This window comes from Solenopsis invicta, chromosome 11 (genome assembly GCF_016802725.1).
Source record: "Solenopsis invicta isolate M01_SB chromosome 11, UNIL_Sinv_3.0, whole genome shotgun sequence".
Taxonomy (NCBI): Eukaryota; Metazoa; Arthropoda; class Insecta; order Hymenoptera; family Formicidae; genus Solenopsis; species Solenopsis invicta.
The window spans coordinates 7,484,267-7,511,121 of NC_052674.1; the positions used below are offsets into that span (position 1 = coordinate 7,484,267).

At 33.9% G+C, this 26,855-nt stretch overlaps 1 protein-coding gene across 3 annotated transcripts in view; it reads left to right on the forward strand.

Annotated features, from left to right (window-relative positions):
- The window catches only part of LOC105205566 (GTP-binding protein GEM), a 38,815-nt gene continuing 11,960 nt past the window's right edge, over nucleotides 1-26,855 (forward strand). Inside the window, exons 1-5 of one of the 3 annotated variants that reach the window (XM_011174974.3) lie at nucleotides 2-234; nucleotides 3,371-3,795; nucleotides 3,920-4,123; nucleotides 6,301-6,564; nucleotides 24,493-24,708. In XM_011174974.3, coding sequence (XP_011173276.1) covers nucleotides 3,931-4,123; nucleotides 6,301-6,564; nucleotides 24,493-24,708 — 673 coding nt within the window. In that variant the 5' untranslated portion in view covers nucleotides 2-234; nucleotides 3,371-3,795; nucleotides 3,920-3,930. Of the gene's footprint in view, nucleotides 235-3,370; nucleotides 4,124-6,300; nucleotides 6,565-24,492; nucleotides 24,709-26,855 lie in introns of all 3 variants that reach the window. The other 2 variants (XM_039454903.1, XM_011174968.3) reach the window with 2 other exon arrangements.

Consider the following 26,855-nt stretch of genomic DNA (forward strand, 5'->3'; position numbering starts at 1 on the left):
AGGGCGTGCAAGAGAGCCGACGCCGACGCCTGGCGTCGGTTCTCGCCCTAGCGGCCACCGCAACGCCGGCTAGTCGTCAGTGTGCCGCGTATCGTCGGACGTGCATCGTGTCGGTCGAGTCGCGCTCGTGTGCGAGCAATCGAGACATGTGATTCGAGTCTGTCGTGATCTCGGAGAAGGATGAAGTAGAAAAATGACGAGGAGATATCCCACGGTCATAGACGGCCTAAAGTGGTAAGGATCGATCGTCGCGCTCGGCATATCGATCCCGCAGAGATCCCGCGGATTCGGTACTCGGAGATGAGAGTAGGCATCGGTGATGTCTTGGGGCGATATCTTGAGATGCAGATGCGCGCGAATATCATCTCTCGATATAATTACGGTTAAAGGGCAGAGGTTGCCCGAGATTATCGAAAAAGGGGGATAATTACGGCCGTGGCGAAGCACTTGAAGGAGTGAGACACGGAGATGAACATATGGGGGACAGATCGGCGGAGATGTTTATGATTCTCCCTAGAAGATTTATGCGAAACATTATCTATAATTAGTTGTCGGAAAAAATAAGTCGACGAGGAGAGCGCGATGATTATCGCACGGGAGAAAAAAAACCGATGCTCCGACTTTGAAATTCCCGAAGGGCGCCCGGTTTCTCTCTCTCTCTCTCTCTCTGTTTTGTCCTTAACCCTTCTATGATGAGTTAAATAACACTGAATACTCGAGCGAAAAAGTACTATCTCTATTTTAATGGGCAAATAGTTATTATTTTATATATAACTTTTGTTATAATAAAATATATTCTACAAGTTTTAGGAACATAAGGTAGCGTTACATTATTATGCAGAAAAATTAAAAATATTTTGAATATTTATTGATATATGAAAATATTAACAAATATTAATTAAATTTAATTAGTGACATTTAACTCAGCGGCAGTTAATGCGGCAGTTGATATGTTAATATGAAAATATTTTACAAAAATATATTTTCAATTTGTTTAATTTCAAGCAAATTCAACTTTATATCTTGTTTCAGTGAATATCAAGAGAAATGGGAAATATTGCTCATGTTGAACATGCATGTATGTATAGTTTTGAAAATGTTGCTTACGTGAACATATCACATTTCATATTCTATTCAAGTTAGTAATGCTCCTAAATGGATTTATTCTCTCTCTCTCTCTCTCTCTCTTTCCCTTTCTCTAACTTTAATGTAAGGCTTATTCTTCAGAAATAAGATTTAATAATTGATAAAAGAAATGGGCAAAATTACTTTATATACATGTACATAAAAAAGCGATGTAGAATTCGTCATGGAAATGTTAGCAGAAAACGTATTACTAAATACATTTCAATATATTTTATAATATATCTTTTGAATATTTTGAAACATTGTTTACACGTGTTATTCATTCCGATTCTCGTATTCAGATTAGATCTGAATGTCCGATAATTGAAGAAAACGTAGAGTTGAATAGAGGTTGTTAAAAATATCGACAGGTTCAATTAAATTTAACGTTGCGTACAAAAAAAGTACGATTAAATAATGTAAAAAATGATTCACACGATTGTACGTGAAAATAGCAAAGTCATCAAAAAAGAGTGAATTGTTTAAATTATATATGTACGTAAAAGACAAAATAATATAACTAAATATAACTAAAACTTTATTATTTCTCTAACGTATGTCTCTAACGTATGTCTTTTCTAATATAAGCTATAAAGCTCTTTATATTAAAACAATAATATGAAATACGTGAGAAATAAGTAGTATTGAAGTTTTATATCTTTTACGATAACTCGCATCTTCGATGCCATAATGTGAAGTTATATATGTGAAGTTATGTTGTGTGAATACCTAAAGCACTTATGCAGACTATCGATTTTAACGTTCAACGTCGATGAAGAGCTCGTAAGACCTTTTCTCACTCCTGTCAGAGCAAAGCTTCAGTTCCTCTACTTAATCCTGCAGTCTATCTATGGTAAACGCGTCCTCGCATGATATATTATTTCACAAAGGAGACACCTTACGAGAAAAGTGCTTTAAATAAAGTCCGTTGCAACATCGCATTCGTTAAAGATATTTCCTAGTCATTCTTATTTTATGCCCCTTTTATAAATGCGGGAGCTCGCGTTGCTTGCATTGTGATAACAGCAGACGTATAATAATCTTTTATGTTGACTATCTTATTTTTTTCTTTATAACATGCAAAAGAAGATAGTTTGATAAATCAAAATGATGATATAATACTATTATTAATGCTGCATATATTTGTTTTCTTTATTTGTTATTTGTTTCTATTCCAAAAAATGATTCTAGTTTAAATATTAAAAATATTTAAAGATACTTTGCTGAGACAAAATTACTTATTGTTAAATGAAAAATAAAAAAACGTGTACCTGGAAAATAAGACAGTTGTATTATGTTATAATGATATGTACAAACATAATTACTCTTGGATATGAAAAGATATCTTCAGTTACTTAAAGTAAGCTACTTAATTTCCTCTCATAGTCTCAAAGTCGAATTCATGTATAAACTCCATCGAAGAGAGTATATTGATAAGGTGTTGCAAAGTTGTATTGTGTAACTGAGCTTACCTTTGTCAATACTCGATTATAGTTGCCGGAACGTCTTCACGTACCATATCTTCTCGATGTATCACGTTCACTAACTTCGACAGCTTCGACAGTCCACAGAGTTGTCTTTCAACTACGCCGAGTTCCGCTTGAAACTTCGGATACTGACACCTACATCCTCAATATTGTCACTGATCTTTATCCTATTTAATCAGAAATAGGCAAGACACATTTTCGATCGCTTGAACCTCACGACTGGATTTAATTGAATTAGGTACAATTAAATATAAAAGTTAAATTATTTCAGTATAATTTATCTGAATATGTAAAGTGGAATAAAAAATCACACATATACAAATCTAAATCTCAATGTAATTAAGTGATTTAGAATAATTCATTATTTGTAATTCTATTATTTAGAATAATTCATATTTTGTATTTTAAGGAATAAATACCTACAACTTGTAGAATATTGTACGATATATTTCTAAATTTACATACGTGCTTTCGAAGCTTTCACGAACGCGTATGAAATAATCGAGGCAATAATCGACGGGGTGGATCTAATTAACATGCACGCTCGCATCCGGCAAGCAGAGTAAACCGATGAGAGAGATGCGGATGGGGAAAAATGCGGAAAGAGAAACAGGCAAAAAAAAAAGAAATATAGATGCCAATTATTTTACTGAAGAGTTTAGGAGAGGCTCAATTTGCCACGGCCGTAATTACTCTGACCGTATCGTTCGCGCGCACGTGGCCAGAAGGAAATCAAACTTCCTATATTTTATTTGTAGAGTCAAGAAGCACGCGAGGATTCTCTACGGAGGCAAGATCGGTCGATGTAACGTTGGATCCATGACATTCTTATGTGGATATATCCTATAAAATTTTTTTCGAATTGATATCTTTTCCGATAATCGAATCCCACGAATGGAAGGTTCGCGGCATTCGAAGAGACATTCCGGAAATCAGACGCGGCGTGACATTTTCCACGAAGGAAGGAAATCGTGCAAGAATTACGATAAAAAAAGTGTGGAATTACGGTAAAGCAGTGCCTGACACAGTCGAGTAATACAAATCGTTATACTTTGTGTTTAATAAGTGAAGTATAAGGGCTTCACTTACATTTACGAAGCCACAAGCAAGATTCAATATCAGTAATCTGCGGAGGATTTGCGCAATTATCGAGAAATTTGAAGAAGATAATCATCAATACAAGGTAAAAGATTTGTGGTGATCAGTGTTTTTAGGAAGGGAGGGACAGTGGTGGCTGTGATAACTTGAAAGAATGGCGGAAGACTATTTTCGTCGGAAAACCAGATCGGCTTCGATTTGTGCCCCAGGATTTTCCAGCATGGAGAAAATGTTGGAGGCTATGCCACCCTCGGGAGTTCGTGATCGGGAAAGAGGGGAACGGGAAAGAGACAGCGGCAGCGGAACTCCGGATAGCAGTACACCTACGAGAAGACGGAGACCGGCTACAAGATCCCAAAGCGCCCGTGTTTCCGGCGGAAATAAAAGCATCCGACGTCGTGCCACCGCTCAAGGTAATGATAATAACCTGCAGGGGCTGAATAAGTACTAATTTATTCATTACGCGGGTAGATTTTTACGACCTCAGATCTAAGACTTGTAATTCCCCAGAAGCATTCAGACTTGAGAATTCAAAGGTTGAGAGGTATGAATGAACTATCAACCAGCTTGAGATAAGTTTGCTAACTTTCATACTCGAGTTTCAAAAAATTTTTAGATTTGCCGGTTCTATCTCGAAAAATGCATTTCTAGTTTTGAACACTTTAAATTTGATGATCTATAACCACGTGAGAACTGAAATTGTCAAATGACCGTATCGCGTGTTTCTCAATAATCAAGATAAGAATATAGCTGGCTGAAATTCACTTTCGAAATACGTAAAAGTTTATTTTGCGCGACTGGATTGCGTGGTGCGGTGACCGGACATAACTTCGATGGTGTCCGATAAACTCGCAGAAACGTCATCGGTGACGTACGATCTCACCTGACGAAAGAGCAAAGTGTATCGATACTGCATCGGCAACATGCCGCTCTAGAGTCTGGCGAGAGTTCTTGAAATCATTGGCGGCCGCTATTCTCGGACGTAGATTTGGCTAGTAGGTCACTGACAGCCCAAACACGTCTCACCGTATGCTACCGCATTACTTAGCAAGTCTAGAAACCAGGTTCGTAGCTAGGCATAGCGGTTTCGCCGTTTTATGCGCGCCAAAACACGGAGATGTATATTAATGAAAAACAGGAATAATTGGCGCGGTGATTCGTGTTGCTTAATTGTACGCGGATGGAACACGATCAAGTCTTAATTAAAGGATAGAGAGTTAAAATTTTAGTACATAGTATCAAGAGGCGATAGAAATTGGCGAGCATTACCCGCTTAATAGATCATTATCTCGTTGTGGGATATTTTCATTTAAGTAACCGCGACTTTTACCCTCTTTAAATTTTGGAAATAATTACCTATATAATTTGTAATATATATATATATATATTGCATGAAATTATCAAAAATATTCAATTTAATTACATGTTAAGTTACATAGATATGTAGATTTTAATACAAATTATTATTAATTTTAATATAATTATTTCATATAAATTTTAATATAAATTTATATATAAATTTTAATATAAATTATTACTTACAATTAACAGCAGAGATATTACAGAATCAGTTGTTATATTAAATAGCTTTAATCCAATAATATTGGAACGAGAAATTCTATTTTCTTGAAAATGATAAAACGGGGAAATTTATCTGCTCAATAAACTTTGCGATTAAATGAAGCAAATAAATATTCGTAAACGCGGTTCTGCGTTCGTTTCTCTTTTTCTTTCCGCGTCGTTTAATTTCTTTTCCCGACCCTTTCCAGAGTGTACTAAATCACTTGACTTTGCACGCGTCGACTTTGTGATGTAATAGGTGTAGTGCCTTTGAAAAATGCTCTGCTCCTTGCTTTATTCTCGAACGCTTTTTTGTTGGTGAAAAGCTCGATTGGCATGCAGTCGAAAAAGAATTTTTTTTTTGTTTTGTTTATCTGCCCTATTTGTTGCCAAAGATTTTTTTCTTTAAATAGTTTTATCTCCCATTAAAATACATATTTTTCCTATTATAAAATCATAACTTTCTTGTTATAAAATCCATTATTTCGACATTACAGTGTAAAATATTGGAAATGTATTTCTGTAAAAATGAAAAAAAATCTCTTTTTTTAAGACAAAAGCCAGCGCTCTCGATATGAATACGGGTATTTTACGTATTTGTACAAAATGTGTGCACATGCACAAATAAAATTCGGAGAGAGGCAGTTTTTAAATGGTAGATAAAGTCGTTAAAATTCTTTATATGTCATTCGTGCTTATTAAGCAAGATATTAAATTTTTACATTTTACTTTAAGCGTCCTTAATAAAATCATATTTTAATATCTGTTATGCTGCAGTACAATTTATAATTTTTTATTAAAACCATGATTGAAAACGATTAAATAGAGCGACTTATTGCATTTAATTGCCATTGATATTGATATTATACAAAAAGCATCTGTACGAAATATATACAATATATGGCATACGGTACAAAGCATCATCATTGTGATCTGTTAACTATGTTATGCTTTTTTAATAAATTTTGTATATCTATTACCGATACATTTTCTGAATATACACGAATATCTATAATCTTGTCACTTTCAGCCGCCGCTCATCATCATCACCATCATCAGGAGAGCGGTATGAAGTCAGCTCACTGCAGTAGCGAGCCCAGACTGACCGAGAATGACGTCAGTCCGGGAATCAGGAGACGAGGGAGCCGAAGGGGACAGAGCATGCACCATACGCACCAGAGGAAGAGCAACGCCTTCCTGGATGTGCCTGACGTCTCGTCTCAGATGCCACCGCGGGAGGAAGGCGAGGACGAGGATAGTTACAGACTTCGTAGCTTCAGTCTCACCAGCAAAGGTCAGAAATAGCTCTCTTCCACCTGTTGTAAATGTAAACAACCATAGGAAACGATTTCACTTTTTATGCGAAAACGATGAGAGAAGTGCTTTGGTGTCGACCGCGGCTTCCTTGCACAACGGGAGATAGGAATAGATAGAAAGTGCAGGTACGCTGAATAAATATGAGGTGCGAGCAAGAATAGACAGTCTATTACGGGTTCAAAAGATAAGATGACACTGGACTTAAGGTGGAATAAGCTAATTAAAATAATAATAAGTATGATATATATGAATAATAATAAGTAATAAATTTCTAATGATGCTATCTGTAATTTAGAAGTTTTATATATTTAGTTGAATAATTTTCACAATTATAATGCAATAATTATTGATTCTTAATATTTGTAACTTTGGCTATTGTCTTACTTGTTAATAGAACCTACGTGGTTCTATTATCTAAAATTTAAACTCTCAAAAAGTGTACAGTCGTTGAAGATAATTAAATTTTTACACTTCCCGAGAGACTTTTCAAGCATCTTAAGAGATATGCGCTTTTGAGTTTTTAATCAATGGAATCTTTTATATACTATAATGTTTTTGGGGGATATATTTTAGGTTGCAATACGTCAAATACTTTTAGCATTATTGTATTAAACTCTTTTTATCTTTAAATATTTTTTTATCATGGTTGTAGATTCCCAAAAAATTCATAGAACCATCGACGTTTGTTTAATTATAAAAGCAAAGTGAAACTTTTTCAGAGTGTGTACACTTCGCTCTTTTGCGACGTAAATTATTGACAGCTTCCAGCATTGTACAAACATTCTCGATTTACCGCAAAAGTATCGGTAACCATGTGGGCGACGTAATGGTTGAATTTTTCGATAGTTTCGACGATGGTTTCGGATAAATCGATTATCGACTAAACTGTTTTACAGTATCACATTATATTAACTTAATAAAATTCTATTTTAAATAAATTAGTTTGGTTATATGTATTCATTAAAAATTACAATTATTTAATGAAATGCATATAGTTTACATCGTCGAGCTTTATTGCATTACATTGTAATCAAAATAATTAATTATTTAAACATGTAATATAAATTCATAGCAAGCAGTTTCAGTCAAATTGCCAGGTAGAATATCTCAGAGATTGCATGTTCTTTCAAACTTTAAACTTGAAAACTTTTTTCCTTACAAGAAATTACAGTACAATTTTCCTCATTCTAAAATTTTTAATTTAACTAAACTTCTTTAAAATCCGATTGCGCCAACGTTATTTTGGTTTTAAGCGAGATTTAAATATGTGTCTGTCTTTATTTATTTAGAATGAAAGATAAAGATAAATACATGTATAAGTTTAGCTTTAAACCAAAATAACGTTGGTGAAAGCGGACTTAAGCTAATTAGAAATAAAAATCTAAAAAAGATTAGTTAAATATAAAGAAGTTGAACTAAACTTCTTTAGATTTTAATTCTAATGGAATAAAGTTCACACTTGAAATACAAGAAAATAATTGAGGTACAAGAAAATAATTTTACTGAAAGCTAAAGCTATTAATACGTTAATCAAAATAATTGCTATTTTCCGTTTAATCTATTTATTTTCTTATGTTTAGAGAAAATTCTGTGTAGTTTTTAAATATAGCACAGTAGCATCGGAGTTCGTATTTGGACGGTATTCTTTTCATTGCAATGCGCAATCGCGAGCTATTATGTTTCATGGAATCACGGACAATTTACATGGGAAAAGAAAAGAGAGAATGAAAATAAATTCAATCGAAATATCTCGAACTGTGTTTCTTCGCGTTTCTTTGCCTCACGTGTGTGTACTTCACGAGAAGCCGTGCCAGAAATACACGAGTACGAGAGAGAGTTAGCAGGGGAGAGAGGACCAGTGGAGTCGAGATAAGCGAAAATAGAGCAGCTATAGTTATGACGTCGACGTGGTTCTAACCACGAGGGCTTAACTCGAGTTCGACGAGCCAGTGAATGCGCGTGAAAGTCATTTACACTCATCCGTCTAGAATCATGTTTTGTAATAACGCTCGCTTACCCTCATAGAGATGAATATGCGACGTCTTCGGAAACTTTGATCAATAAGGGTGATTTGATATCGGGAAAATTGATTGCCGATCGGTACTATCAAATTTCCTTACGGTATTCGTGGTATCATTATGGCATCGTTGGACTAGGTGATATCGATTAAGCCTCGATTAAACGTGAACGATTACGACATTAAGAAAATGTTATTATTATATTGATGGGAGCTGGTGTAGTAGAACAACGTTACGAGATCATTTTTTCTCGATGAGTTATTACGATCTTGTTGATATTTGTGCGGCAGCATAGTGCGTTAACAATATTAATGTGGAGATGACGGTCACTAACATTGCCATTTGTATATCTGTTATCTATTTTTAATGTATATTATTTCAATTGATATCTATTTATTAAGTTTTTATAAAGTTGATGTTTAACAATAATTTTTATATTGAATATAATTGAAGTTTTAAAAACTTTTACTAAACAAAATACAAACGTGATTTCAAAAATATGTTACAAAATACGTCTTTCATTTTATTTCAAGATTTTAATTGAAACTTTTCTAATTGTATATTAATCTATATTAATATTTAAAACTTTATAAGTCGGGAATAAGCTTATTATATATGTGTTTTAAGAACTAAATGTTAAAATGTTATAACTTCTTATTAATCTTCTTTTTGCATAAGAATTGATTTCAATTTTGTTAAAGAATTTATGATTAAAATCTAATTCTATTAAAGTTTACAGGATACACATACTATGTATGTTTAAACATTTCTAATATTCTACTTGATTTTCTATCCAATCGCTTTTGCATCATGCTCGTGTAATTCTATTTGAATTGTTCAACCTCTCCCGTCTATCTTTCTGTCTCTAATCGTTCTCTGAACGGAAGTGGAGTGCAGTACAGTAACAAAGTTAGAGCCTGAATTTACCTTAAATGACATGAAGTTCCTCGTTTCTCGCCCAGATCAAATCGTTTGCCTGCTTGCTTGTTAATCATTCCCGGAAAGTTACTGTTTAAGAGCGGAACGTGCCTTCGAGGCAAAGTTGGTGGTTTAGGTCAGCGGATACATCAGAGACAAGATCGTTCGAACCCACAGAGATAAACGATCCCTCGAAATTCATATTACATCAGGTCTACGCTATTTTACTCGATACAAACAGTTTGATAGCGATGTAAACTATAATCTGATACAATCAGTTTGCGTTAGCAACTTTTCCGTTTGTTTCGTAATTGAAAACAAAGTTTCGTTAAACTACGTCAGCATGCAAAACTCAGTCTAAATATAATTCTATTCTACATGATTATAGATCAAAATGTAACAATTTTAACGCTGCTATCGTTTAATAGCATGATATTTTACGTATGTCATGAGCGTAAAAATATGAGTGTCAACTGCAGCTGATTTGGTTGACGTTATTAATCGTGCTTTCTAATTGAGTTTCCAACTTGGCGAAGTAGATTCTATTTTATCGGAAACTAATTATCTTGGTAAAAGAGAATATAAGTTGAACGACGAATATAAATGGAACGGAGGTACTATTTACGTTGAAGCAACTTTCCGCATGATTGAATTCATTTCCTATTCTCCACGTCTTTCATAAACCCGTTTGTCTTAGTCTAATCAAAACTGTTGCGTTCCTTGAAGTTGGTTTACCATAAATCGAATTCGACCACCTGTTACATTTGTAAACGTTGATTTCTTGCCAGTTTTCATAGCAAATTTATAATAACAGCTCTAAACTGAAAAAAGAGAGTTCTAAAATTGCTACTTACTTTGGACATTTTTTTATAACAAAACATAAAGTGTTTAAATTTATTTTCTTTTTAATGATAATTTAAATATTTCTTCTAGATTTCCACAATTTTGAAATTTTTTAAAAATTATTATTTTAAGAGCCATTCGATAACTGTTATTGTGTTATTTTATATATTAAAATAACTTTATAAACCTTAATTCAAGATAATAAAAATAATAAAACTATAATCGTTGCATATACCAGAGGAGGATAATTTTTCATGTTTATGGTGATACATACAGGCACCAAGACTTTTTTGTCTTTCAAAGAAACGAGCATTTGTTAAGGAAAATAATTACATGAGAAATAGGAATATATGGTCTGTGAGAACAAACAAATCGGATCGACGTTGATTAGACGCCGATGGCGTTTATTAGACGTCTATTATTTGTTATTTCTTCCTAGGGGTAGATGGACGCACATACGATTATAAGAATTAATTCTGACGTTTTGTTCGGATCTATTCGGATCCAAAATGTATTTTACTTCTTATTATTTTATTTAGAAATTTTTTCTCAAACATTTTGATGAATTTTTGTGTGTAAGATATTTTCTTTAAAAATTTTCTTATTTTTTATTTATTAAAGTTTTTTGATCGTATCAAACTAAATGATGTAATAATATAGAAAATTCAAATAAAATAATAGCAATAGAACACGAATTTGTCTAGTTTATAGGTGAAATTATAACAATAAAGATATCGCAGATATCGGTTCTAAAATGGTACTAGAATCAGGTATACAAAAAGGATGGAGAGAACCTTGAGAAAATAAGCAAAATGTTTTGTTGGTGCGTAAACCCGAGACCAAAAGGTAACGTAATCTGGCAAGCGCTTCTTCGACCTGTTACATTCTCACCAGAGCTGTCGCTTCCATTTTCGCGGGAGCTTCCTTGAACAGTTTCTCAGAAGATTATTTGAGATCTTATTGTCGTTTGGAAGAGCAGCTCACTCGACGATAGTATAAGATGATTCGCGATAATCTCACCAGCAGAAACTTCCAGGAGCAAAATATTCTCCGTGTTAACGGTTTAACTGGCGAAAACTTTCAGAAAGAAAATAAAATTTGTAGAATATAGTATTACTTATATATTGCCAGTGTTAAAAATAATTTCTCTGAAAAGAACTTATTGACGGTTGTGTTTTCAGAACACATGATTTAAAGTAATATTGTTTAATTGATTCACTTGAAAAGGATCTTGGTTGGAAACGTTGTAAGCAAATTTAATCAATAAACAATTTACCAGTTTGCCGGCTAAATTCGGAATTATTTATAAAATTTGTTTGCAAATGATCAAAGTGATTTTCACGCGATACACACACACACACACACACACACACACACACACATATATATATTTTGTGTACAGTATATATATATAGTATATATATATATATATATATATATATATATATACTGTACACAAAATTGAAAACAGATAACAGATTTGTATTTTAGATACTTTAAATAGGTATTCAGAGGGGTTGGAGATTCATCTGACCGTGTGATTCCACGCACCTGTTGCCTTGGGCCTCCGTGGGGAATTAACTGATTTCTATTCAGAATTTCCATATGCCTACTTTACCGATTTAATTCTTCATACGTGATAGAATTCATAGAATTCATATCTTCCGTAATGCATGTTGATTTTAAACGCTGTGATTAAACAAATTTTTAAACGAGGTTGAATCGTAGCTAAACCGAGATGTAAATCTACTTATATCTTTCTTTCTTGCATGTAATGTGATGAAACAGATCAAAAACGTTGCAAATTTGGCTAAAATTTTTATTTTTATGCACAACAATTTTTTTCAATATATGTATATTAGTTTCTGCATAATAAGAATGCAATTGAAATAAAATCTTCGGAATATATATACTCGCAATTACTATATTCCAGAGAAAAATTTTTTTTCTTACTTTACTCGTTACATACGCGTGTATTGATTAATTTTTCTCTTACCACGTCTTTTATTTGCGTTTGTTGCTATGCTCCATTTTTCTTTATATGTTTCTGAGAGAGGAATAAATCGGCTTGTGGAGGATTTGTATTTTTCGAATTCCGGATCAATACACGTTCGTAACATCTATCTCTCCAGTTATCTGCGTTCTTATCCTTGTCAACAACGCGCACGACAAAATAATGGTTACGCTAGCGTGAGGCTTTACAGATCTGATTTTGCGCGAAGAACAGACACATTAGCCGCGTTTTAGATTGCACGCTGATAAACCGCAGACGCATTACACCGCCGTCAATATAAATTAAGTCGTCTCATTATTCTTGTTTATCTCGTTCCTCTTTCGTCTTCTTATTTCTAGCCATATCAATTTCACTAGATAAGGGAAGTTGAAGCGTCGAAGGGAGGAATATATCAACTAGATATATTCACAGGGAAAACAGTAAACATAGGAATATATATTAAGTCGTAAAATGATAGAAGGGAAGCCTAAGCTCATAAGAGTTTGCGCTAACTTATTTACCCTAGCCATTTGTTTTCCATTTTAAGATATAGTAGAAATGTTGTATCAAACATTTAGGATCACTTGAGATAATGAAAAAAATTCCCTATAGACATATATTCAGAAAAAATGTCTCTTTCATATAGTTATACATGTATCCAACAAATTCTGTAAAAAATAATTATTGTACAGATCACATTTGATACAAATATATGTATTTCTAATGTTGTTTTTAAATCTTGAGGCGGATAAAAATAATAATTAAGAAAAATAAATTTTGTTCATTAAGTTTTGCAAAAATATTTTTAAAAGACGTTTGCTATAAAGATTTTTAATTGATTGAAATTGCTAATTCAATACTTTATATTTTATTTTTTTATAGTTTCAATACTTTATATTTCGTTCTTTTATAGTTTATTATCAGTAAAACCTCCTTGAAAGAAACGGAGAGAGAAGGAAAGGTTGCTGAACCATGAAAGTAGTAAAGATCAACGATGGCTACGGTGTGCGTCGGGCGTAGCATTACACTTACTTCTTCGTATCCCGTATCAACCTTTTGTTAAAGCTTTCTATGGAATCTAACCCTCAGCATTTTGGCGGCATCAATAACCTCATATACATCGTAATTCCATCCAAAGACCGTTTTCTCTACGATCTTACTTTTTCCGCCTACTCTCCTTCTGCCAGCTAAGTTTACACAGCTCCTCGTAAATTCATTACAGTATTTTACGCAGAAATAAAGTTAGTGAGGAATTTAAAAATATTTATGGAAATACACGCGTGGAGTTGTTTAAATTTAGTTTTAAGATCTTATTCGATTTAAACAGAGTTATAATTGCGTTATGCATACATCGTAAATTTAAATATTAAAAAAAAATGCGTTAAATCCACTTTGATGACACAATAAATAATTTAAAAAAGCATTAGCGTCATTTTATCTAAAATAAAAAAAAATTTGTTTTACTTTATATTATTTTATATAATAATTTATATTATTTTATATAATTTTAGTTATATAATAATAATACTTTTTTATCTAAAAGTGCGTAACATTTTAATCTACATATAATAATATTTTACAATATTGTATCACTTTATGTATATGTTGCAGTTTTCTTTCATTACTCGGATTTAAAGTTTTTATTACGTAAGGTATGCGCAATTATAACATTATGAAATTCTTTGATATAATCTTTTTTATAAAAAATCTTGAAAAGGATAATTTCGACTACTCGGAGTTAATAGTGGTTGCTTACAAAGGGCGCGCCGGTTGCCTTGCGATAAACACATCGGTGGTACAGCTGCTGCGATTTATTTATAAGCGCCTCGGATACTGCTTTCGTTACTATAAATAATCCTATCGGCGTTCCACCTTTCCGCGATATTAGGCGCGTCGTATCTCGCCTCGCTGAAGGGAGAAAGGTTTGTTGTGCTCTTGTTGCAGACCTTAACCCTCTGTGCTAACAGTTTCCTCTGTCATTCGTCGAGCCATAATTGCCTTTTTTTCGATAAAGGATCTGTACTTGGATTTTTCTACTTGAAATTTTGCATTTGAAGCCTAAGTGAACGATTAGTCTGTATGAACAGTTGACTTTTATCAGTTTTCACATATTACATTTAACAATTGAAACTATTTTTTTAAACGTTCTGCTTATTTTTACAAAATTTGGTATTTTGTAACATTTCGTTCATCCAATTCAGTCAGAATCAATTGCACGAATTTTTAATTAAATCTCTTCTTCTTTCAACGCATACATATGTATATTCGTGTTCATCTTTTTTAATCATAATTGTCGCGGTTCTGACCATAATTACGACATAGCATTGCATGCTGGAATAGTGAAGGTAATTTCTGCAATTTTCCGAGAGACGAGTAAAAAGTTTATTTCTACCTTCTCTCTGAATAAAAAATAAAAAAAAATCTTTCCTTTGTTCTCTCTTTTTTTACAATAGGTATTAAAAAAAATATGTTAACTCGTCGAGAGTTTAATGAAAGGGAAAGCAATCGATGCGACATTTTACTGGAGCACTCAATATGTCATCTTATTATTAAGGAATAAATCTCGACCGACAAAATAAAATATTATGTTGCACTTTGTGACGTCACTATCAATCATTTCCAGTAACTTTAGCACTGCGCTTACTTTCACCCACGTTACTACGTCAATTTTATCCTACGCCCGGTTTAACGTTATGATATCACATTCTGTACACTTTATTATCCTCTCATTTGTACCGTGAGTAATAAAAACGTCATTGTTACTACTCCCACGTCGAGTAATGACATCATTTTTATTGTCGAGCCCAACGAGTCAAAGTACTGAAACGAATTTTGCAACGCGCACATATGTCAGAGTGCATAAACGGACAATTTTGTACCGAGGAAAAACGTCGTTTTTATCTTAAGGTATATTTTCTTCTTGAAGAAACTTCTTAGGAAGTTCATTCTTTGAAGGAATATTCATCTATCGTAATAACGGAAGAGCGGACACCGGCGACACTCTTCGATACGGAAAGTTATTAATTATGAGCTTGGTCGGACGTGCGCGAGATCCAATGAAAATTTCTTTCAAGGTTCAACAAGCATTTTGCTCGACGAACTGAGCCTGAGGACTCGTGGGCGCTTCCACGCACATGCACGCATGAAAACTGCGTTGCGTCTCCATTTGTCTCACTGCCTCCTTTATCAAATTAAATACGGTCCACCTAGAAATGTAATACCGTGCGCGCATTATGATATTTGTAATTACGGACGATTATGTAAGAATTACCGTTTAAACAATCGATCGTAATTAAAATTAAAATTTACGAGCTGAAATACATTGAAGCCTAAATACCACTGACAAGAATTTAATTCAGCATATACCTCGCAATGTCGGTGTAAATATTTTCGCTGCCATTTACGTTGCCTCTATTTTCGTCGTCATTCTCTCTCTCTCTCTCCCCTTACGCTTGACTACATTTAAAAATTCTATGTTCCACATAACATCGGCCATCGGATAATGGGGAGCGAGTATTATCGAGGGGTTTACCGCTTCTTCGGGCTGCCGCTATTCAATTCAGTCGTACTTCTATCCCTGTTTTATCAAGGACCGCGTACGTTCTCGCAGTAGATATAGGCAATGCTGGTCAGACATTCCATTGTGCCGTTTCATGCACACGCCTCGTACCGTTTGCCTGATGAATTCGTGAAAGGATAGTATAATTAGAAGTGGAATCGCGCTTAAACAAAAGCCTCAGCTTTTATACCTATCTTCATATAGAATAACTTTTCAATAAAGCAACTTTTTAGATATATTGTCCATTAATTAATGTAAATAAATGTAGTTAAATGCATGCAAGAATGTCTCGCGATTTTAGGTGTTTAATGTTCCAAAAATAAAAGCTTTAAAAGATCTTTCAGTTTGAAAACAAGAGAATTAAAAAATTCTTCGAGTATGGAAATAATACATAAGAATTACAAGATTTCGCAAATCTTAAAATATCGAAATATAGAGCAACTATTGTCAAGAATCGAAAAATAAGTGAAGTCAACTGATTCTGAATATTTCAGACTTTATGTGCTCTGTTATTTACTCAGAATGCTGAAAATCCATTGTGTATACAATGTGAACTACAGATTTTCAATACTCGCAGTGAAGATTTTGGAACACAATCTTTGTACGTTTAACCGTGCAAATGTTTAGAGTTATTTAAAAGCGATCGTTGCTTAGAAAATAGCTCATTGAGTAGCATGTTGAGAAATACGGCAAAGGTAAAATGACTTACGACGACCTTGCGCAAACACGGTCCGTGAAATCGAGGGACACGTCCGCCCTGATCGTTCGTCGGACTCGTTTCGAAAATCGATTTTGCTTTTCCTGGATGCTCGTAAAACGGCCCTCTCTCGTGGGAACCTGCGTGCTAGAACGACGGTGACGACGGCTCGTAACGTTTTACGATTTCCCGCCTCGTCTCGCTTTATCGCATATATGCGAGACGCGCATTCGCCTTTGCCGCGTGCAATTTTGCATAAATACATATCAATCTTTTGTGTGACGGGCTTCATGGTTGATGCGCACGAGCAAGCTAGTCAATCTACGTCGAAATTTACGGTCGACTTGATCCTTCGTCTTCGATGTAATCCGCTTTCCGAAGCGGATATTTAGCAGCCCGACTATTATTCACTGGGCTTGCTATTTCTTCATGCCAATGTAACTCGTGTAACCATTAGCCGTTCTAGGGAAGCACTATTTATGTCCCGGAATTTTTTTTAAATTTTTATCTAATATAATCGCGTTTATAAAAAGAAAAGAATAAAGAAAAGAGAGAAAGTACAACGGTGTATTTATTATTACGGACTCTATATATATATATATATATTGTAGTTATTCTTCTTCACTTTGAAGCATGCCTACATATGTATGCATGCTTTTAACATTTAAGAGTTTAATAATTACATTTTCAATAATGTACATATAATTTTTCAATATTATCAGGGTATAATTAAAAATTTAATTAAAAATTTTATGAAGTGAAATTTCACAAGCGATTGCTGATAGTGAATAAATTTGTTTTACATCATGCATATAATTTCTCTTGAAAATTCTTTTCGAGATATATTTTCCGTCTACACTACGCAGTTGAGACGTAAATTTTTAAGAATTTTAAGAAAATGCACGTGCTTAGTGTAAGAAAAATTGTTGACATTAAGAATTCTTGTGTAGTCGTTCCAAGAAGCACGTTCGTGCATAAAACCACCGTGATAAAATTTATGAGAGTGTCGCGAAAACGACGGCACATTAACGTAAATCCCAGTTGAATGCTTCAATTAGCGTCATTTTCCGGTCTTTTCTTTCTCGCCGTGAAACAACTGGCCGTTGATTGGCGGTAAGCTACGGCCAGTCCGCGATAAGAATCGCGAATGATAAATTGGCAGTAGTCTGCCACTACCGAGAGCGCGACTTTACCTCGAGCGGGCGATGAGTCCGGTTCGCAGAGTGATATTCGCTTTGACTTTCACGAGGAGCGTAATACGAGGCAACCGATATTGAAATATTAAACGGACCTAACGGAGTTAGCGGCCGCGCTAGTTGGGTCGCTGTTTACGGCTGGTAACCGCCACGTTACCTCGGAATGATTTGATTGCGCGCATCGATCAATATGCAGACGTTCCACGCCACTACTGGTAACACGCGTGTGGCAGGTCTAACTCCGCTGCCTTCTAGCTCTCTCTCTCTCTCTCTCTCTCTCTCTCGTCTATGCGTATGACTCCGCATAGCCGGCGCGCCGCGGGCAAATTTGCATCGGGTCGTATATGCATCCGTGTGCACGCCCGCGTGCCACGTGTGCGTGCATGTGCGTCCGGGATATATCTACACGTAACCATGCACTCATATAACGACAACCGGGCGCGCAGCTGGTAGATTGGTCCCTATAGAGCGACACCGCGGCTATATCACTGCCGGTGCTTTCAAATGTGCTTCCCCTGCTTGCTTAATGGAGTTTAACCGCGACGACAGAAATTCGCATCATGCCAGCGAGACGGGGGTGGCAACTTTGTACCGCGTGGATTTGCCTAAGTCGATGTGACCGACATATAAATTAGAGACCTTCCTTCTCATTCTACAAGTTGACTTATTATGTGGCCCAGTACCGAAGTTACCAAACAGATGGCTTGATTGAAGTTTATGGTTTATCATTACCTACCGTTTACTTTTTAAATTATGTTAAACGCAATAATATTCCGCTCTTCTTACCTTCTTTTACAACTAGATGTAAGAAAGAATGAAAGCACTTTGCCGAGGACGCAGGCTTAGAGTGTCTGGAAAGCTTTTAAGTTTATGGGAAGCGGAGAGTCTATCCCGCGGAACAAGATCTTAGGATTATCGGAGTGCAAGGTTGGCGTGTGCATTGTAAAATCCCGTTACTGAAAACTGCTTGAGATGAAGTATTTGTATACCAATCGTAAACTGTTAGACCGGATATGCAAAAATATGACTCACAATCTCTAGCATTTTTAGTATTTCGACAATTATTTAAAAAATTTCATTTCTATTTAAATATTCAATAAAAACAACTTTTTCTCTCTCAGGTATACACACCACACACATAAACACACATATATATTATGTATTGGATTGAATCCTTTGTCTATTTCTCTTTGGCAGTGTTTGAATAAAGAATATCAATATTCTGTATTTTACTACATTATTTCATATTTTGCTGCGCAATGCTTCATGTCGTACAGCCTTATTGCTTTGCAAAAATATTTAATAAATGACAGACTAAATACGATTCGTCAAAATAAAGCATACAAAAGCGCGCGTTATTAGTTTCTGAATAGAATGAAATGCTTCGAGTGTATTCTGAGAGTACGCGGAATACTGATATCTCGTGCTTTAAGTGAACAATATTCGTCCCAGAGGGATGACCGATAACTTTGTCTGATTGATTACGATATATCTGTCTTCTCTATCATCCAATTCCTCCAACGTAGAAGTCGAAGATAAATGAGGCAAGCAGTTTTTCATTCAACGAGATTAGAGGAAGGAAGTCGCTTGCCTTGCTTCTTATTGTTTCAACGTTTTTTATTGGCTTCTATAACTAGCTATACTCGGAATTGCAGAAACTTTCGTCATCTAAATTTTCCTGCATTCTTTCACGAAATGGCATCGCGGCTTTATGTTGGAGCGCAATCACGAGGAAACAATTCCATAATACCGATACTTTAATAAAACGTACTTCGCGTATTATTATATATTTATGCCACTTGTAAATTAATTATAATTTTTTTTCATTTACTGTATGTAAATGTTTGTATTATTAATTGCTAATTTATTGATGGCAATAACTATTTAAATATTTAATATAAAAGTCATTTAATTTAATAACTCTGAATTTCCATTAAAATTAATAATGCAATAGCTTAGTATAACTTTCGATCTCATTGAACGGCAATTTTATGTGAAGCAGAAATACTACTTCTGCTCCTTTATTTTGATTTTCTGGCTGCGATGCCTAAATTATAAATAGCGATATGTATAAAAAAAAAGGCAAACAGCCTTCTTCATTCTTTCTTTCTATTGACTTTGCTGTATATCGATCGGAATGTAATTCGATTTTGTGAGCAGGGGAGTGTATAAAGGTACAACGTTGCGCTTTCCATAACATGCTTCACTTGCCGTAAAACTTGACTTTCAGGCTCTCCAGGCCGATAACCCACCGAATAGCCGATATCAGAGAAAAAATGAGTAGGTGACGGCAGAGATGACGACAGTGAGAGAGAAAGAGAGAAAGAGAATCAGCGTCTCGATTACCGTCTCTCTGATGACTGCCAAATATGCGTCATCAGAAATTTTTGGGACGTGTCACATGGAATGTAAATGCGGCTGAGACATGAAAGCGACATAGTTTTTATATAGGTGCAACTGTACGATGATATGTTAAGATCGCTTGCATCATTTTCTATTTATAATATTATTCTTGAATCTCTAAGGTATATCTCTCGCAAAGTTTCGTTTTCAGCTGAGATGCATTTGATTCGAGACGCTCTTGAAATATAAAAAAATCTAAACGAAAACACAGAAATCTGCTTTTAAACTGAAGATTTTCAAGTTACTCATGTTATTTATATCGAGAAATTTATTTCAAACCTAAAAATTTTCAAACGCTCTTAAACAACAATGTTATTTTAAATCTTTACGTTATAAGGTAATAAACGCAACAATATTGACTATATAAATATTCTATTTCTTAAGAGTCTGATAAAGATCTTCTGAAGATTTTCTCTATAATTTATCTTAAAATGATACAATGTAAACAACATCAAAGTCTGAGAGATGCTTATAAGTCGCCTTTGCACATCTTGGATCAATGAACGTAACAGGTTCAAAAGCAACAGGGTTGCAGGCACGCCCACACAACACTTAACTAAATGTTAGAGTTAGAACAATATCAAACGATAATACCAAAAAGATGGCGAATTTATTGCATCATGAAACTTCTTACAAATCACTTTTAAAGCGGAAACGTTAAGTATGCACGAAACGATTTGGCAGCGCCGTTGATCGTACGTCGAACGTTTAAACTTTTATTAATAGAATCTATCTCACCTATTCGATGGTCAAATCGGTGCACCTATACCGCGTTTGTCGTGCCAGCCATTTGCTCGTTAGATGGTGAACGGACGCACAGGTAAAGGAGAACGCTTTCCCCATTTTTCGCTGTGAAATAACTTACTTTTGCAAAAGCATGCAAAAGCTTGCACCGATGCAGTTCAGTCGAGCGCTGCGTGATATTTTTATCAAAAGCACGTGGAAAATAACGGTCCCGCAGCGACCCGCAACTCGTTCCTGTCAGCTGACGTTACTTTGTACCAATCAATGGTGTACTGCAATCGACATCCATTTTCAATCCGATTATACATCGGATAAATAACGATACATATTTATCAAAAGCTGTGTGTACGTGCGTGCGTGCGTGCGTGCGTGTGCGTGCGCGCGCGCGCGCGCATGTGTGTGTGTGTGTGCAGTAAGATAATTTATACATCCCTATAATTGGAGTGCGGAAAATTGTGTTTAACAAAAAAATGGTATAAACTTAATAAATAAACGGCATTTAGTTGCAAATCGTTTTTTTAAACTCATAGAGTAACATTTATCGTGATAAATAACATTGTTATCTTGATGAAAAAAGAAAATATCTTGCTAACAAGAACAATTTTTCAAAGTTAGCATTTATCTGAAACATTTGAAATATTTCGTTATCACTTTGTCCTTGTACATGCACATTATTTTATATACGAATGTAACCAGATCTAATATCTCGTGCCATTTATCACGTGATAGGTGATTTGTCAAACTTTCATCGGAATCGCCTCATTACCGAGATCGTAGTGATAAAAATAGTCAATAATGCCTAGAGCGCTTAGAGTAAGATATCGCTGTAGTCTCATTTAACGTTCGTTTGATTATCATTCAAATGTGATACAAAATTCTTCCGGATTTAACGAAGCCGGAGCGAAAATCGGATTGTCCCCGCGAGTTGTCCGAAGCTGTCCAATTTTCTCTCCATGTTTCTCTTTTTCTTTCTTTGTCTCTTTCTGGCATGATCGATTCTCCCGCTTTTAGTCATTCGTACATACAAGTACGTGCGCACAAGTAGCACACATGTCGGACTAAACTTCGCGTTAACAAAGGTGTGAGACAAAGGGAAGGAACGGACAGACGAACGGACGGGATATCGGTGTTCTGAGTCGCTGAACAGGACGTGCGTTGTTCTCCAAGCGGTTGACAGCCGCACGTTGACATCGTCGTATACACGTGCACGAGGATGCAGGTATACGTTATCAAGTGCGAGCTTTGCATGTGATACACGTATGTGTAATAAATGCCCGTGACTTTTGGGCAGGATCGATTTGATGATCTAAATGTATTTTGTAAGGATTGAAAGATATAACGGCAAAATTAATTTTTATTGCTGTTTATCAGATTTTTAATAAAGTAGGTTTAATATAAAAAACAGTCTTAAAAAAAATATAAAGTTCTGTTTATTGTAAATATGAGAAGGTTAGAGGGTTAGAGAAAGAGAGAGTAGATTATTTTATATAAAATAAATGTACGACTGCGCTGTTCTTCACAATTGGGTTTAATAAATTTATTCTGTCGTCAGTACTGTGAAATCAATAACTTGTAAAAACAACGGATTTTTATAATAATTCATTTTTTTTGCACGAAATTATATAAATGTCCGTACCATTAAAATAATAATGTTAAAAATTTAATTACATACGAAATATAATGAGGTAAAATGATTTTAACATGGAAATCAGAATTTCGAAACGTTTCGCTTCAACACGTAAATTTCATGAGACGCGAGACTTGTTGGATTTGAGTCATCTTGCACATATGATACAAAACTGATGTGTGAATCACCTCACAGATAAAATGGATTCATGAATCATCTAAGGTCTATGAACTTCTAAATATGCTTTTCATGCCAGTATTGTGCGTTTTATTGTATTATATTTTATTTTTATTTTTCACAGAAATCGAGTGTTTGAAAAATCTAATAAAACTAGATGCAATAAACGTAAATAACGTTTTATGCTATTTTAAATAAGTTTTTCCCATTTGTTATTTTTTTTTATTTTTTTATAATCTTAATTTTTTAAATTGTTTAAATCTAATTAAAAAAAAAACAATATTTTATTTAGTTAGAAAATTCAATTCCTTAGGGGCATATTCATGTTTAATGCATAGAAAACAGTTGCGTACACAGGTGTGTAACTTTTGTTCTGTTAGCTAGTTCAACTTGACGTGCAATTACTAATGCAACGTAAATGCATTAGCACGAAGCGTGTCCGATAGTCGAAGTTTACTCTTGCGGTATCTAAGGATTATTTACAAGTTCGACCACATACCGATTCAATTTTCGCGTTGAATTACGTTTATCGGCAATGGCATCGAGAGCGATCGTGTGAATCCATTACTCGAACTGCGTCGCTATCCATTTCCACGCAAATGTACGAACCTAGAAACAGTCGATCTTTGTGTCAGTTCGGATTGCTTTATGTTGGTTACATTAAGGTGCTAAATGGGTTTAACTATCAAAACACAGTTGATGAATCAAGCTTTACAGAGAAGCTAGTTTTCAGAAAATATAAAAATGATCAATATGTTCGTTCTACTCTTTGATTAAAATAGTAAAACAATCTTTATTTTTAATAAATATTTTAAATTATTAATTTGTATTTATTACAGATATTGTACTTATAAAATAAAGTCTAATATTTTAAGATAGATTTTAATAAATGCGTAAATGTATCCATTTTTAACAATAGACACAAGTATACACTTTGAAAATAACTTATAATGATTATATTATTATATAATAATAATGGAAAATCATAATTATTTGTTCTTATTTTACTTCTTGTATCGATTACATTTATAAAAAGCATATTTCAATAATATAAGAGAAGTTACGCACGTGTAGTTGCTATCTTTTTTAAAGTGAAATTTATTTCATATTCCACGAGAATTGCGTTATTAACCGAGAGATGAAATTCTCTGTTGAGAATTCCGGCCGTTCCATCTCTGCTCATTTCTTCCACCAATCCCAAGCAAATATTAAAATGATGCCCACGTAAAATGTGGTATTAGTGGTACTAACCGAGGTCAATGCGCTGTAAAGGGCACGATGTTGTTTAGAACATGCAATGTACTTTGAAAGTACACATTGCGTGCTTTAAATAAAAAAAAGCAAATATAAATATAGAGATGCATATATTCGATCAATGTCTACACGAATCGAATACGAATATGGGTACTAAAGCAAAAGCGGATTACAGATTAAAAAAGAAGAGTGGAGAATTTATGTGAAAAAATACGTTGATGATTTATAATGGATGATAATAATGAAATAATGATTATAATAATAATAAAATGTTTCTGAAAACAATCTGTTACTATCTTTTATCGTTTAACAAACTTTTATTTTTTTTAACAATAATCGATTACTTTTTATAAATATGTATACTAAATTATTGTAAGATAATTATTTCGATCTCTGCTTTTTCTTTATTGTTTGTATTTATATGAATTACAATTTTTTATATTTTTATCTATACTATGTTTCAATGATTGCCTCAGGTGGTGTCGTCAATAGAGGAGATTCCTTTAGGAGAAGAAGATCGAGATCAAATTCTCTGGCGCCTGCTGATCAGGAAAATGTGGAACGACGACTGCCGCCCAAGGAAGTAGCTTCGCACACCGTCGCTATGTTAGGTATAAGGGGAGTTGGAAAAACGGCCCTTATCAGTCAGTTTATGACCAGCGAGTGTATAAACGCCTACGATAGACCAAAAGGTGAGTACTATAACTGTGACACTACGATATTTTACGATACTGTGTACGGTAAATCATTTCACGTTGTGAAAAGCATAAAAAATGCAATTTTGAGTCTGAGAAAAAACGACTTTTTTATTGTTCTATCACTCTTCTAGTGTTAATTATTATTGTTAATTAGTACTTTCAAATAATAATTAATAAAATGGTGTTTAATGTACTGCAATAGTTTATTAAAATAAGAAACTCAATATATGTTATAGTCGTAATTAATAAAAAGATTTTAATATGTATTGTAATGTGCATACACGAATATTTTAGATTCTTAAAATAACTCACTTTTAATAAAAAGGTTCTTTTCCAACTAAACTTAATTAGAAACTTTACAAATTTTTGTAAAATGTTTTTTTTAAATAAAATCTTTGATGAAAGAAATTATTCTCGAACTACAAATAAGAAAAATATAAAACTTACAACCTATTCAATGAGAAGTTTCTGTAAGTTACAGTTTTGAAGTAATTATAAATGATCGTTTAATAAATAAAAGAGAGAGCATAATGCGATAAGAAACTTGTAAACATAATCATGTTCGGAAGCACCCAGGATTAAACTTTTGAACAGAATATTTTGCCACGTTGTGGAAACGTGACATATTACGTGAAAACAATAGACGGAAATCATTGGACATTTCTCTCATTCAATTCTGAAGCAAATAATCATTATCACGATTTTCAACGATTTACACTTCGCACGCGGCACGATCATCCTGTTATAATGCGCGAGTTTACGCGACGGTCTCCCGTGTGTATTTCGATTGCGCGCACAGTGAAAGACGGTGTCAGGCTCCATCTAAGGAGCGCGTAGTTTCCGGCTCCTTAAGCTCTTTCGGATACGTGCTATTCTCTCTGAACGAGTTGAGAGTTGAGAGACGCTTAAGTCGATATCTTGAAACGACAGCAAATAATGTTAACCTACTGTTTGACATAAAAAAAAGAACGAATATTCCATATCTGATCATAATGTACTTTTTCTCCTTGTTTCCATTTCATAGAATAATATTGATTTTTCTCAACCACGATTATGAAACATGGAAGTAGCGAGTACGTAGAAATCGGATATTACACGGTAATATTAACATTATGTTTAAAATAAAATATGGAACAGAAAAATGAGACTCATAAAAATTAATGCAAATTAAAAATTATGCAAAGGTCATAAAATATAAAAGTAAAAGAGAATGTAATGTCTTGAATAATAAATGTTTGCCTTTCATCATTAAAAAGAATAACATTTATTATTTTATTATTTAAAAATTTCATTACTAAACTATATCGCGATAAGTAAAACAAATATAAATTGGATGTTAATATATAATAAAATGTAATATAATTAAATTTTTTAATAAATTGTATAAGCAGTGATGTAATTTACACTGATATCAAAGATAACTTCTAAAATCTCTTAACTCTAATATACGAGGCGTTATTGAATGGCTTGGTAAACACTATGCAGTCGAATTCTTTGAAATTAAAATAAATATTTCTTTAGCAAATATTTCATTGCGTTACTTCGTTTTCCGCGTCTCTCTTAATCTTTAATATCAGATATTTTTAATATAATCCAGGCGTAAAATAAAATTCCATAAAAACAACATTAACTCAGGATTTATCTGGAATTATTACAAATATGGAAAATTTCATAACAGTTTTTATTTACAAAAATTTGTGCACACGGAAAGGTTTTAAAGAGTCTAAAAATTTAGCTGGACACGGATCAGAAAATTTTGTTCAGTTAAGGTAAAGTCGGTATTTACGCCGCGGGGGGATGTACGCCGCAGCAGTCAGAAAAAATAGAAGAAATAAAGATAGTTTGCTCAGAACTATTTTGTTATGTGCCTTTATGTTATATTAGTATTGTATTGTAATTACAGTTCTTTATTGTTAATATTAACGAAAATATCGTAAATTGAATTAATTTTTTCACGTAGAAGTAGCGCGATCGTGTATTACCGTCTACGTAAAATAATTACTGTAGAAAATATAAAAGGCATAATGATTATTTCATGATATGTAAATGTAGAACAATATTAAAGGATAAAATACAAGCAAGATTCAAGTGCATAGCTCTTGTATTCTTTATTTAGTTTGATATCTTGTATATTCCATTTG